Genomic DNA, 13,547 nt, shown 5'->3' on the forward strand with positions numbered 1-13,547 from the left:
ATGTGGGTGCTAACTCCTGGAAGAGCAGCTCTTTCTAATCCCAGAGTGCTTGTGGTGGGAAAACGATGCATGTTGCTCACCATCTGCCAGAACCAAAATGAATCTGGAAGGACAAGTCCCACTTTGCCTCTGTACATCTTTCCTGGTATAGAAGATGGATATAGGAGAGCTTCTCTTCAAACTACCATTGGATCCAGACAAGGAGGAAAGCAGTGAATGTGGGCTGGGTAACTATACCTACCTCTCTAACCACTGCAAAATTTTGGGATGGACTTCTCCCAAAAGAGAATTTGATGATGAGTTGGCTGACATTTCTCAGTATGACTACTGAGAGGAGGTTTTCCTTTGAAGATTTTTTCATTCCGGACTCAGCTGTCTTTTCACATGGATGAATTAAGTCCTGCCACCAACCATGAAACTTCATCAAGAAGTTGAGCTTTCAAGATGCCTTGTTGCTTTGAGAAGGGAGTGATATCAATTTTGTTGTGACATTCTCCCTTTAGCAACCTGAGTAAGAGAGTCTCTGCCACTGGGCTGCAAAAAAAAAATAAATTACTTGAATCCCTACTTGACCCAGGCTGAGGTACTATCTTGTCCTATACACCTCTAATTGGCTACTTTGCTTTCTTTGTTTCTGAACATATGGTAGCATGTGAAAGGGTCTTTTTTTTTTAAGTTAAAAATCACGATTCAGTGCTTCAATTGTTTTCCCTTTAAATAAACAGAATAGCCCAGTCAGTTCTTTGGCTCCTTGTTTTGGACAAAATTAATTTTCTTAAAGCGAAGACTAAGGAAAAATAGCTTAGTCTTTCCCTTTCAGATAGGACCCTTAGAATTACCCTTAGAATTCCATGCAGCTCAGGAGTCTGGGAACATGATGTGAGCATCTATAGCTCTAACAAGCAAACCCAGGTGATAGTTACTAACATAATCACTCTGTTATCACTAGAAAGGACAGTGTATGAGTCTGGGGAAATGGTGATGACAACAGCTACTTTCGGATCTTTCCAGAAAAATCATTTTAAAAACATGAGAAAGGCACTTTTGTTAGAGCAGGCACTATTGCTTTTCTATCTCTACAGCTACTGAGGGAGATTATGTAATTGTGGGTGAGAAGGAAAGTATTCCAAGGATCTTACTAGTAGAAAATCATGACAGAGAAGTTTTAAATTTGTTTAAAATGAACTTCATGTTGACACACACAATGGCACATTCTAAACAGATAACAGGAAATAATTAACTGCTGTTTTAAATAAAGTAATTATAGGTCTTAATTTGTTAATGATGTGCATAGTCAACCTATGCTATGTAGAGCGAGCTCATGTCAATTGTATTTTTTTTTTTTTTTTTTTTTTTTGGTGGTATCCTCACCAGCGGCCAGGGAATGATCCTGCAGGCAGCCTCGTAGCCCAGCGCGTAACCTCTGGGCCACCAGGGGAGGCCCTCAATTGTATTCTTAAAATGCCAGTTTTTACTTCCTGTAACCTTTTATATGAGAGCAGTACTTTTCAACACAAGGCATTTTTTGCCACTCTTCCTCTCCCCTCAGGATACCTGGCAATATCTGGAGATAATTTTGGTTGTCATAACTGGGGGAAAAGGTGCTTACTGGCATGAGGTGGAGGCCAGGGATGCTGCTAAACATCCTACAATGTACCAGCCAGTTCCTTCTCCCAACACCCAACAAAGATATCTGGCCAAAAATTTCAGTAGTGCAGAGGTTAAGCACTATACCAAAAAAAAAAAAAAAAAAAAATATATATATATATATATATATATAAAGAAACACTGAACTAGAAGTTGCAAACCTGTCATCCTGTCATCCTATAGGTGTTTTGGTCACACAGTATTTTCTTGTAGTTTTTAAATTAGTCACCAGCATGCAAATTTCTGGCTTCTGTTGAAAAAGCAGTTGACCTGGCAGTTTTGGGCTTGTACTCAGCAGGGTTTATAACGCCAGTCCCTACTATCTCTTAGATCCACTAGTTTCCACATTGGGTATGTGCCCTGTTTTTTACTCTTAAATGTGAGACACAAGGCAAGAACTTTGAACTTGATTTGATCACTCCACCCTTGCTGCTCCACTTTGATTTATTCAGACCATTCCAGCTACCTGCTAACTTTTCATTTCCCCATTCTCCAACAGACCATGACTCAAAATCCAAGTTTTGCCTCCTGACTTAACTCAACCCCAAGTTAGCTGCTTACTATTATTGAAAAGCAGCAATTTTAAGTATATTAAGCAAGAGGTTTGAGATTATCTAGCAGTTCATACGGCAGCTCCCCCAGTTCTTTCTTGGGGTCTGTAGGCAGTTCTAGAGAGTCTTCTAAATCCTTCTGTGGATTTCTGATGCCAAATTTTGTAGTTTCATGGGTGCTGCAGAATAAATTAAAGCATTATGAAATACATTTTTAATGAAAGAAAATACTAACATTTTCATTATTTTGTGCGGGGAAAACTGGGATAGAAATTAGAGGAAGGGGCCACTAGCACTTAAAATTTAGAATAATAGATGCTTTTCTCACTTTTTTTTTTTTAAAGATTTATTTATTTATTTATACAAGCACTGGGTACAGTCAGAAGCGCGGGAGGGTGAGAGAATTCATCAGAGCCAGAGCGGGGAACAGACTGATGATACACTGCTGAGGGGAGCAGTGGGCGGCAGGAGAGGTCTGGGACCCTCGCCCGGCGGCCGGGGATCCAACTGGCGCTGCAGAGGCTGCTGGCAGCTTCGCAACCCAGTGCTCAACCACTGTGCCACCAGGGAGGCCCTCACTTTTTGTTTTAATACCAGTGGAGGAGATGGTGCTAAGGAGTTATTTTTTTGAAGAGTGCTAGAGAAAGTTTTATAGGAAGTAAAAATATACATGACTTTTCTTTAAAACTGAAGGAAATAACTGCTGGAATTGGAAAAATGATGTTTCAAATTTTAGGAAAGGAATCTAAACCTGATACACAAAGTTACACTTTATTCACACTGGTCCTTCCACATTCCAGTGTATTACTTGGAGATCCCTGGATTAGTAGTCTATAAATACAGGATTATGACCTCAAAATATGAGCAGCTGGTCTAAAGTTTCTTCCCAGTGGCATTACTGGGTATGGCAAATTAGCTGCATAATGATAGCAGCATCTTATTACCTGTGACAATCATCAACTACTGACTGATCCTTCCATTGCACAGCCCGGGTGCCCTGACCCTTGGTTCTCACAAAGTCTTCATCAAGCCCAGCCTGCTTCAGGGTGTCTCGATACCGTTGCTCTGCTTCTTTCTTGGCAAGGTCCTGTAAAAAGGAAATCTGCTGTGGCTGAACTTCCAGATATTTCTAAGTTACTTGCTTAATCTGTATGTATTTGCTTAGTCCATATCCTTACATTCTTGCTCACTGCAGGCCACCCATTAGTGTTGCATACAGATTTGCAGGAAAATTACTTAGAACCTTGTTTTTAAGCCTTACAGTGCATAGGCGCTTTCTGAAGATCTTGTTAAAAATGCAGGTTCTTATTTGGTAGGACTCAGATGGGGCCTGCAATTCTGTATTTCTGACACTCCCCAGAGATGCCAACTGTTAATTTGGGAATTGAGAAGCAAGGACTTAGATTTTGGAAGACCAGGTGAAGCCCAGATGAAGAAAGATAAAGAAAGATGGAATAAAGCAACCAAACCATCATAAGGAACACTAAAATGTAACAAATAGACAATAAGCTGCACTGTAACACTTAACAATAGACAGTCCTCATGTGGACCAGAAAAACATACTTTGTCGTAAATGTTCAAGAGTACAGTCAATATGGAATGCTTTGTATTTTTCCCATCTGTGGAGATTTGAGAGTGAGCATGCTTGAAAAAATTACGGAAAGGTCAACATGAGAAATTTCAACCAGTGCAGCTTGGTAAGTAAATCCAAGACATTCTAAGGCATGTGATATGTGTGCAATATGTCAGGGAGTTGGAAGTGTACACCTAGGAAATGCTGAGATAACACCTTGCTATAAGACAGAAATAACACCCAGAATTGGAACCAGGGCATAGGGAACCCTAATTTTTGTCTGAAACTGGAGAGGAAAGGGATAAAATATTGCCTGGGATGGTGGTATTGCTTAGGCTGTTCAAGTACTCCAGAGTCTCCTTAGGGAGATCTTAACTGAATCCAAGTTCCTTAAATCTAGAGAACATTTTAAAATGATTCTTAAGCCTGAAAGGCACTTAAATCTGGAAAGTCCTTTTGGAGTGCTTTGTGAGCATTCCAAGCCTTGGTAATGTCAGTGGCCACAGTGCTAGTGGCTGTGGATGCCCAGATAACCAGGCCTGCAGGAGACAGATCATCCCAGCAATACAGTGACTCCGGACAGAAGACGATTTCAGTCATAGCAGTAAGTTAAAAATACTCTTTCTAACATAGCCAAACTCTTTCACTGTGTCTGGGATCTAACTCTGACTCTAATTTGACTGAAAGCTAGACTATATTGAAAACCCCATGAAATGAAATGGGCCCAATTTAAAATCTTTCGGAGTCTCAATGTTTAATACCCAGATATTAAACTTCCATAATTTAAAAAAAAAAAACCCTCCCCTTTATTTTCCTCTCCAAGACAGAAAATGAATGAATAATGGTGTAGTTTCTACCGTGGTGACTTGTTCAAAGAGATAGGGTCTTGTTTGTATTCTCTTCTTCATTTCCTCCAGTTCTTTCTTATACTCTTTTGTTCTTTTACGGTCATTGTTCCTAGAATTAATGAGATTTTAAAAAATGAATTTTCTTTTTGCAATTGAGAATATCCTTTATTTCAATTAAGCAGCATAATTCCCATGGACATTATAAATTCCTAATGTAAGAAACGCCTGGTAAAACCCCTGACTCTGGGCAATTACAGGAGTCTATCCTAATAACTATTTTGCTGCTTTCAAGGCCAATGATCTGTGGGATCCCAAAACAGGCCCCCTTTGACATATGGAGGACACTGACCGATTCTCTTTCAGCTTTGCTTTGAATACCTCCTCCAGGCTTTTGTGAGGATCCATGGCTTTTGCTCGCAAGGTCACCGATTTAGACATAGCTTGACACTTCTTTTTGTGCATCTCCAACCACTGAGCACTCTGATCTGCTTTGTCTTTTTTTTCAAGTGAATTTCTAAAGGAGGCAAAAAAGAATATAGATGACAAACTTGAGTTCATACTTAACAGCATTCTTAGTAACTTCTTTAGAAATTAATTTAGCATTTTCTACAAATGGGGTGGATAATTTACCATTTCAGAAAGATTAAGATTCTAGGATTAAATGCCTGGCAGATGCCGCCTACCCAGCACTGCAAACACAGTGATTTTCTATCCAAGGAAAAGTTCATTACTTGAACTGGAAAACATGTGAGTTAAGGTATTCTTACTTAAATAGCCAAATACTTAGAGTTCTTGCCTATCTGGAAACAAAATTTTACTAATATCTACCATTTGCCGCACTTCCTACCCTAAACCAAGTGCAGCAGCCGGCAAGTGTTTTATATTCATTATCAGGTGTAATCTTCATAATTTCCCTGTGTAGTCAGGAGTATAAACCCCCTTAGAGAGGATGCTCAATACCCAGCAGACCACCGGAAAAGCCAAGATTAGAACCAGGATGTCTGACACCCAAAGTCCCACTCTTGAGAGTGGGCAGATGTGGAGATCCTTTATAGATGGGCCAGCCTCTGCTTCCTGAGGCCTCTATGATACTGATTTAGTAGTTCTGTGTAATTTGAGGAAAAAGGAAATATCCCTTGGATCCTAAATATATTTTTTAAATATCTGTTGTGATTTTAAAGAGCCAAGTATGTTCTAAGTATTCCTCTGAGCTCCACAGAAAGTGTGGAGTTGTCTCCCAGTGCTAGGTTGCTCGTTAGACCACAGTCTCTTCTACTGACTTAAGCTCAGAGACTTAGCAGAACTCCAGTTCAATGAGAACAACGACGACAGAGTCTGGTCAGGGAAAGTTAAAAATGAGAAGGCTCCTGCTGTTGATAGATAGTGCCCCATGGTGAGTCTCAGAGAATCTCAGATCTGTGCAAGAAATACATCTTCTCAGTGGCAGGTCTACCACCTGCTGTCGGGCTCCTCTGAATTCCTGTTCCTAATGGTTTCCTTCCTCTTTCATCTATAACCTGTATCATTCTCTTCTGTTTGGAACATTTCCCTCTAGCATTTGACTAACTCCTTATTCCAGGTTTCACCTTAGACATTTATTATGAGACCGCAGCCCTGTTCTGCCCAGTACCCTCACAGACCCTAAGTCCCCCATCATTGCAGTACTTACAAAATGTGGTAGTTGCTTCATTGCATTTCTGTATTTCTGACTAGATGTTAAACTATGGGCTCCATCAGGTATCTCCAGGATTCACATTAGGCCTGGCACAGAGTAAGTCCCCCATGGACATTTGCCAAATGACGGCTGTGTTCTCCAGCACACAGAGGGCCAAAGGCATTCCTGTCAGGATCAGAGAATTCCCTTCTCCCCTTTAGGTCTCTGATGCAGAAGAGCAGGCCCAGCAGCAGAGTGGTTTCCATCATTTGGACCATAACCTGAGCATTATAGGTCTTATGCAGCCTGACCACTCACCTGACTGCAGATTCCCTCTTCCTGGTGGCATCTGTGATGTGCACAGGAAGGGTGTTGGCAGAGAGGGAAGCAAGGCCACTCAGGGAACGACTCCTTGGCAGGGGTGTAGCAGGCAGCTGTGGAGGCTCCTAAGAAGAAACAAAGGCTGGTTTTGCTGCATGGGTGGTTAGTTTCTGTTTTAACTAGGATTCAATTTCAATGTAGGGCTAGTCAGACTGAGTCTTAATTTTTTCTACTGGTATTAGGCAAGGTTAATGTGATCTCAAGTTTAGTAACCAGATCAAGACTTGGATATCAATCCTAAAGTTTTTAATCAAATGAGAAGAGTTCTGTCAAACTGGTATAGGGACACAGCAATTGATCCCAATGCCTGCCTTCCTGACCTGCTTGGATGTAGTTCTACAAAATCTCTCTAGAAAGGGAAGGAAAGGAAGCGTTCTTTTGGGCTTAAAAGTTTATAAGCATTGTGGATTTGCTTATAACCGAGCTGGTATTTATAAGAAAGTCAGAAAAATGTTAGGAGAAGTGCCTTCCACTGAGACCTGACCCTTCTGCAGCTCCCTGGGCTCTCACCCTCCTCTCTCCAGAGGCAGTGGCATCGCAGGGCCGCTGAATGCGACGCAGGCTGGTGGTTCTCAGTGAGAAGGGCTTGTTACGAGTCACCTCTCTGGTGTCCCGTCTCTTGGCAGCTCTCCTCTGGAAGGCCTTGTAAAGACCCTCATAGTCGGGGACAGAAGGATTCACCCGAGGCTGGAATCCAAAGTCAGTGTGCAGAAAGCCAAGCTGCTTCTCTTGGGTTCGAGAGGCTGTGCGGGGCTGTGTGTCAGCCCGGCTTCTGGAGGAGGTGAGGGGGGACGAAGCCATCTGGAGCATGTCCAGAGCTCTCATCTGGATGCGAATTTTCCTGAAGAGCTCTGCTTCTGTGGAGAAAAAGTCAAGGTGTGATGGGTGAGAGGGGACCAAGCTTTATGCCAAAATAGGAGAATTTTTCCTCTTTTAAATACTAACAATAGTGTGTTGGAGCCAACTGTTAATTTTTCAGGAATTTTATGAGCCAGTTAATGGCATGTGGGAAGGCTGAAATTGGCATAATAGGATTATCCATACCATTAAAAAAGGCAAATGCAACAAATCAGCTTGCTGCTTTTTCTTTTTTTGTCTGTATAGCTCACTAATAAGCCTTGACCAGGATACTACCGCCTTGACCTGATCAGCATGCAGAAGCAGATTCCATTTATACTAGCTCACTAGCTTTCTTCAGTTCCTTCTTCAGATGTGGGGCAGATACGGAGCAGGAGAGTGGTCCAGGTACCCACTCTCCCAGCTCTTCCTAACTTAGAGGACGGCCCCACCATTCACCCCACTGAACTAAATCCATTGCCCAAACCATTCTTGACTCCTCCCTCTCTCAACTCATCATTCACAAGTTCTGCCTTCTACTGAATTTCTAGTACAGCCTCTTTTCACCTGCCCTGCTACTAGTTTCATAATTTCTTTTTTTTTTTTAAAGATTTATTTATTTATTTATTTATACAAGAACGGGGGTACTTGCCAAATGTGCAGGTGGGTGAGAAGATTCACCAGAGACAGAGCGGGGAAGAGAACAGGCAGCCTGAGGAAATACACTGCTGAGGGGAGCAGCTGGTGAGACAGGAGAGGTTTGCCGTGCCATGTGGGACCCTCTCCGGCTGGCCGGGATCGAACCGGCGCTGCAGAGGCTGCAGACAGCTTCACAGCACTGCGCTCAACCGCCTGCGCCACCAGGGGTGGCCCTAGTTTCATAATTTCTTAACAGAATTGTTGAAACAGCTTCCAGTATGATGAATATTCTCCTGTCTTGCTTCTTTCCTTTTTACTATCTATACAGCAATTAGAGTGATATTCTGAATTGCATGTCTGGTCAAGATCCACCCTACTTAAAACTCTTCAGTGGCTTCTCAATGCCTTTGGGATGAAGTCCAGATTCTCTCATATGGAGGGAAATCTCCCCTGGGTCTGGCCTGTGACTTCTCATTCTTCTCTCTATCCTCTACTTTTCCATCCCTTGAATGTGCTCAGCTTCCTCTTTACCTCCATGCCATGCCATAGCTCTGGCTGGTACACTCTTTCTCTTCATTAAATTAGCCATGGTTGATCCTTCAGGATCAGGCTTAGTGCTTACTTTCTCTGGGGACCTTTCCACCCATTTACCACACCCTAAGATAGTTTCCTCTGCTGTATGCTCCATAGGTCCCCAAGTTTTTCCCTTAAACTCCTGCAAATGACTCATTACATTTGTGATTATTTGTCTGTCTTACTCCCAAGTCCACAAATTCCCTGTTTACCTTAGAACACGGTAGGGGCCTGGCAGTTACTGAATAAGCCAGTAAAGCCTCAGTCCCTTTCATGGAGCTACAGTTCTTGAAATGTCTCCCTCACAAGGATGAGGGATGGGTCGCAGCTTTCCTAGTGGTGGCACTACCCAACTAGTCCTAGGATATCTCATCAGTTCTCTGCTCTTGCCTATACTGCTGCAGAGACCTTCGCATCCACTTACTAAGAGGTGAACGGGACAAATGTGAGGGGTGCTGCCAGATCTCCCACACCTCACTCCTTACAAGACTCTCCTATTGCGTATATAGACCCAAAACTACCCTGTGGCCTGCCCTAAGTGTGTCCTCTAGCAGGTCTATCCCAAGAGCTCAACTCCAAGCCAGGCTGCCCCTTGAGCCTGACTAAATTCCCACAGCACCTTGATACGCCCAGGCAGGAAGCACTGAGGTGGAAAAGACGTCTTTACCCTGGAGTTTGTCCCCAAGGGCTGGCTCCAGAATGGACTTGGGGATCTTTCTGGTGGCCTTCTGCTTCGGGATCTTGGCCTTAGCTGTGGCAGTCAACGCCCTCTGTTGGGCAGCTTCTTTTCTTTGCTCATCCTTCTCCAGGAAGCTGAAGGGCTTCAAGGAAGAGAGGAGTACTTCTTTCCTTTTCTGGATCCCTGCCTGCCTGCGGGCCTCCTTGCGCTCCATGATCTCCTGGTAGAGGGGGAGGTAGACATGGGCCGGCACAGGTTGTGCCCGGAATTGCCGGTGGCACTCGGCCTCCTCCTGGCCCTGTTTCTGGGCCTGCTGCCTCTCATGCTCAAAGGAGGCAGGTGAGGCCAACCACTGGGCCTTCTTCCGGGCCTCTCTTAGTGTCATGCGGAAAGGCTGTGGGACAGTGATGGATGATGCCCAGGAGCTGACACTTCTACGCTGGGATGGAGGCCTGGAACCTGAGTATGGCTGGGAATGAATCTTGGGAGTGTCAGAAGGAAGGCTGCTCAGGGAGCTGCAGCGCCTCGTGGAGCCATACCTGGGGAGAGAAAGCAGGTCTGTGCATGGGGGATGGGGCAGCCAGGAGGCCCAGCTCCTGTCCTCCACTCACCCCCAGTCCTCCCTCTAGCAGATCACAGCATCTTCTCAACCTCACATCATAGTCCCAAAGGCCTCTAAGCCTATACCTTTCTCCACCAGGCCTCCCTCCTTCCTGCAGGTCATCCTAGCTGCATCTTCTGCTGGGAAGTCTCTTCTCAGAATGTATCCAAGCACTGCACTTTGCACTCTTAATTTTTTAAAAGGGGAGGAAATGTAGTGCAGAGCAGAGCTTTAGCATCAGACCCAGATTGAAATCTTACTTCATGTAGTTACCAGCTGTGTGATCTTGGGCAAGGTTCTCTCAGAACCTCAACTTTTTCATGTGTAGAATAGTGAAAGTCGTATCTGCTTTCAGGGTATTGGGAGAAGAAAGTAAATATTAAATGTACATGCACATAACTGGGTTTAGCCAGGGTAGCTATACCTGGCTGTCAGGAGGCGGTGTGTTCAGGAAACATCCCTTAATCGGTCCCAGTGTTTAGGTGACTAAGCATTACTCAGAGTGACTTAGGACTGCTGGGTGGGAATCAGAACACATGTGTGGATGGGAAAGCTGATTCTTAGCTGGAATCTGGGTGAGTGGCAACTTGCAGAAGTGGTCTTTGCCTTACAGAAGAAGAGGCCCAGAGTTAGGATGTGACTTGGCCAGAATGATGCAGTGAGGCAGCAACTGAGCTGCAGTGTTTTACCTCAGAGACGCGAGGGACTGGACCCGTGGCTTCCCCCTGCCTTTGTCTTGGAAGAAACTCTCCAGGTCCTCATCATCTTCAGAGAGGTTTTCATCACTGTCTGGATCAGACAGGTAGAGGGATTCCAACAGGGACCACTGGCCCTTCTGCTGTAGTACCTGCAGGGTCTCGAAAAAGCTCCCAACTGAGTCAGAAACAGAATCTGTCTCCTCCAGGCTGAGGAACTCATCAAGTTTGCCAGCCCGAGGCAACACCAGTCCATCTCCAGATAGCTCCTCTTCTGCCTCCGTGTCTGAGGAGGATTTGGGGGGAAATATCTAAGACAAAATACAGTAGACTATGGATCAAACTATAATTTCAAATTTATTCAAAACATAACTATTAATTTCACCCTGAATAAACTTTAGAATATTAGGGGATATGGAGGACAAGGAAAATGTGTTTCTTGCTCTGAAGAAATTTCACAAATTGGCAAATGGAGTGTGCTTTGTTGAAGGGCAGGACAGGGAAGCAAAGAGCTAAAGTTGGTGCATGCAGTGTGGTGAACTTTTACAGAGCACCTACTCTGGCCCAATCATTCTTCCCCTGGCACTCCAGGAACCTTTCCCATGGCCCTAGCCACATTCTGGGCCCTGCCCTGTATGGTTTTACCTGCTTATTGCCAGTTGTCCTTTCCCTGCATCCACTGCTTTCCTCAGAGTCTAGCTAATTTCCACTTCGTCATTAGGAATGGATAACAGAAAAGAAAATGTGGTCTGGCTGAAAGGGCAATGTCTAGAAAGTGAGAAACTCGACTGAATTTAACACTTCATTCACTATTTATTGTGTGCCTAATGCATACTGAGCATTAGACTGAGAATAAGACAAGGTACCTACTCTCGTGAAGCTTCCATTCTAGTGAAGGGAGACAGACAATATAAGATGATAACAAATTAACTCAAAGTCATAAAATTGACTATATAGTGATGGGAGTGGCTATGGGAAACTTTTCCTTTGCTAAAAGCCCATCAAATAAACACCATTAGGAATGTGCTTATAATCATATTTAGGTTTATTAATTTGCTACAGTCCGCTATGGAAAATGTAGGAAAAGTTGGCAGGGTGGGGGATAGAGGGGGCCTTTTTCTAGGGTTGATTTGTCATGAATGATTCTGAGAGAGGCTAGGGAAGCAGAATCAATTCTGGGTGAATGCTACCACTAATAGCAGTTTAGTGAGTGAGCAATTTTTATTCAAAAGGTTACAAGAACAAAGTGGGGCTCCACCAGTAATTGATAAGCAAGTATTAGAGGGGTCTGGAGTAATTTTGCAGGTACAGTGTGGCCTTGTAAGAAACACTTTGCTGATCCTACTGCTGGTTTTACCTGTTACAGTCTGAATTACACTTTCTCAGGTCTGAGCTGATTTGTGCTTTCTCAGGGTTGGAGGAATTCTGACTGATGAAATGTCAGCCTTGCTAAAGATCAGGGGTAAGAAGGTTTCTGGTTCAAGGAACAGCAAATGCAAAGGCCTTGAAGCAGGAACGAATTTGACTCTTGGTGAGTCTCTGGCTGGAGCACAGTGTCACAAGATTGCCTTACACAGGTGTGGGGCCAGGATGACACTGCGGACGATGAGTGACTAGCTGGAAACCAGTTGGGAAGCAGTGACACTTGGTAATGGTTTTACTGGGTTCTCCGAGGTCCAGTTCTAATGCTAGAAAGAACGCTGGATTCTGAGTCAGAGGTATGCATGTGCTCTAGCTCTGACTCTGCTACTGTGCATGTGTGATCTTGGGGAAATTTCTTTTTTTTTTTTTTTTTTTAAAGATTTTTATTTATTTATTTATATAAGCACTGGGTACAGTCAGAAGCGCGGGAGGGTGAGAGAATTCACCAGAGCCAGAGTGGGGAACTGAACAGACAGACCGATGAAGTACACTGCTGAGGGAAGCAGCGGGCGCGGCAGGAGAGGTCTGCGCGCCATGTGGGACCCTCGCCGGTGGCCGGGGATGGAACCGGGGATGGAACGGGTGCTGCAGAGGCTGTGGGCAGCTTCGCAGCCCAGCGCTCAACCGCTGCGCGACCAGGGGAGGCCCTTGGGGAAATTTCTTTTAAAAAATGATACGAGATTGAATCCACACACAAGTCATACAATCCATTTAACAAGTATCCAATTCATTAGGTTCTAGGGTAGCCGCAGAATTGTGCAACCATACAATTGTGCACCACAATCAATTTTGGATCATTTTAATCATCCCCCCCAAAAAGCCCCACACCCTCCAGCAGTCACTCCTTATTTCCTTCACCCTTTCAACTCTCCCCCAGCACACCCTCTAACTCCACCAGCCCTAAGCAACCACCAATCTGTCGGCATGGATTTGGGGGCAAATTTAGTATCTCTCGGTGCCTCAGTTTCTCTTCTACAAAATGGAGACAACAATCGTACTATTAGCCCTAGAGGAGTTGAGGGGATAAGCGAAAACTGAAGCCCACTGCTACGATTCTATGAAGAGCCTGACGTCAGGCTCAAGGAGTGGTTCCGAAAAGCAGCGGGTTTTAGTTCCACGCCCCTCCAAGACACGCCCCTGCCGTCTGTCTCCAAGGCAACGTCAAACATTTTTCTTGGGCTCGCCTTTCCCGTGCCGCAGTCCCGATCCCTCCCCTTTCCTTTCTCTCCTTACCGGATGGCTACACTGAGAGCTGCCAGAGGCTCCCGCAGGCCTCCCCACTGTCATCTTCTCGGCGGGACAGAGCCGGAGGCGGCGCGGACAGCTGCAGGGGCTGGGGACAGCGGCAGGCGCTGCGGCGGCGGAGCTCGCTGTCGGGCCGGGCACCGCCCCTTTGCAGTTTGGGTTTCTGGTTGGCTCCCAGGCCGATTCATGACCCATTCCCCGT

General features: G+C 44.7%; 1 protein-coding gene across 1 annotated transcript; it reads right to left on the reverse strand.

The window, feature by feature from the left end:
* Window positions 1-2,238: 2,238 nt before the first annotated feature.
* Window positions 2,239-13,387, reverse strand: FAM161B (FAM161 centrosomal protein B; the record flags this gene model as incomplete). The annotated part of the gene is made up of 9 exons (XM_084241326.1): window positions 2,239-2,377; window positions 3,143-3,285; window positions 4,629-4,728; window positions 4,969-5,133; window positions 6,592-6,719; window positions 7,165-7,511; window positions 9,371-9,921; window positions 10,673-10,989; window positions 13,334-13,387. The coding sequence occupies 9 exons, from the start codon at window positions 13,385-13,387 to the stop codon at window positions 2,239-2,241; spliced, it is 1,944 nt and encodes a 647-aa protein (XP_084097452.1).
* Between the last annotated feature and the right edge of the window lie 160 nt (window positions 13,388-13,547).

Source organism: Talpa europaea, assembly GCF_964194135.1.
Source record: "Talpa europaea genome assembly, chromosome: 8".
NCBI lineage: Eukaryota > Metazoa > Chordata > Mammalia > Eulipotyphla > Talpidae > Talpa > Talpa europaea.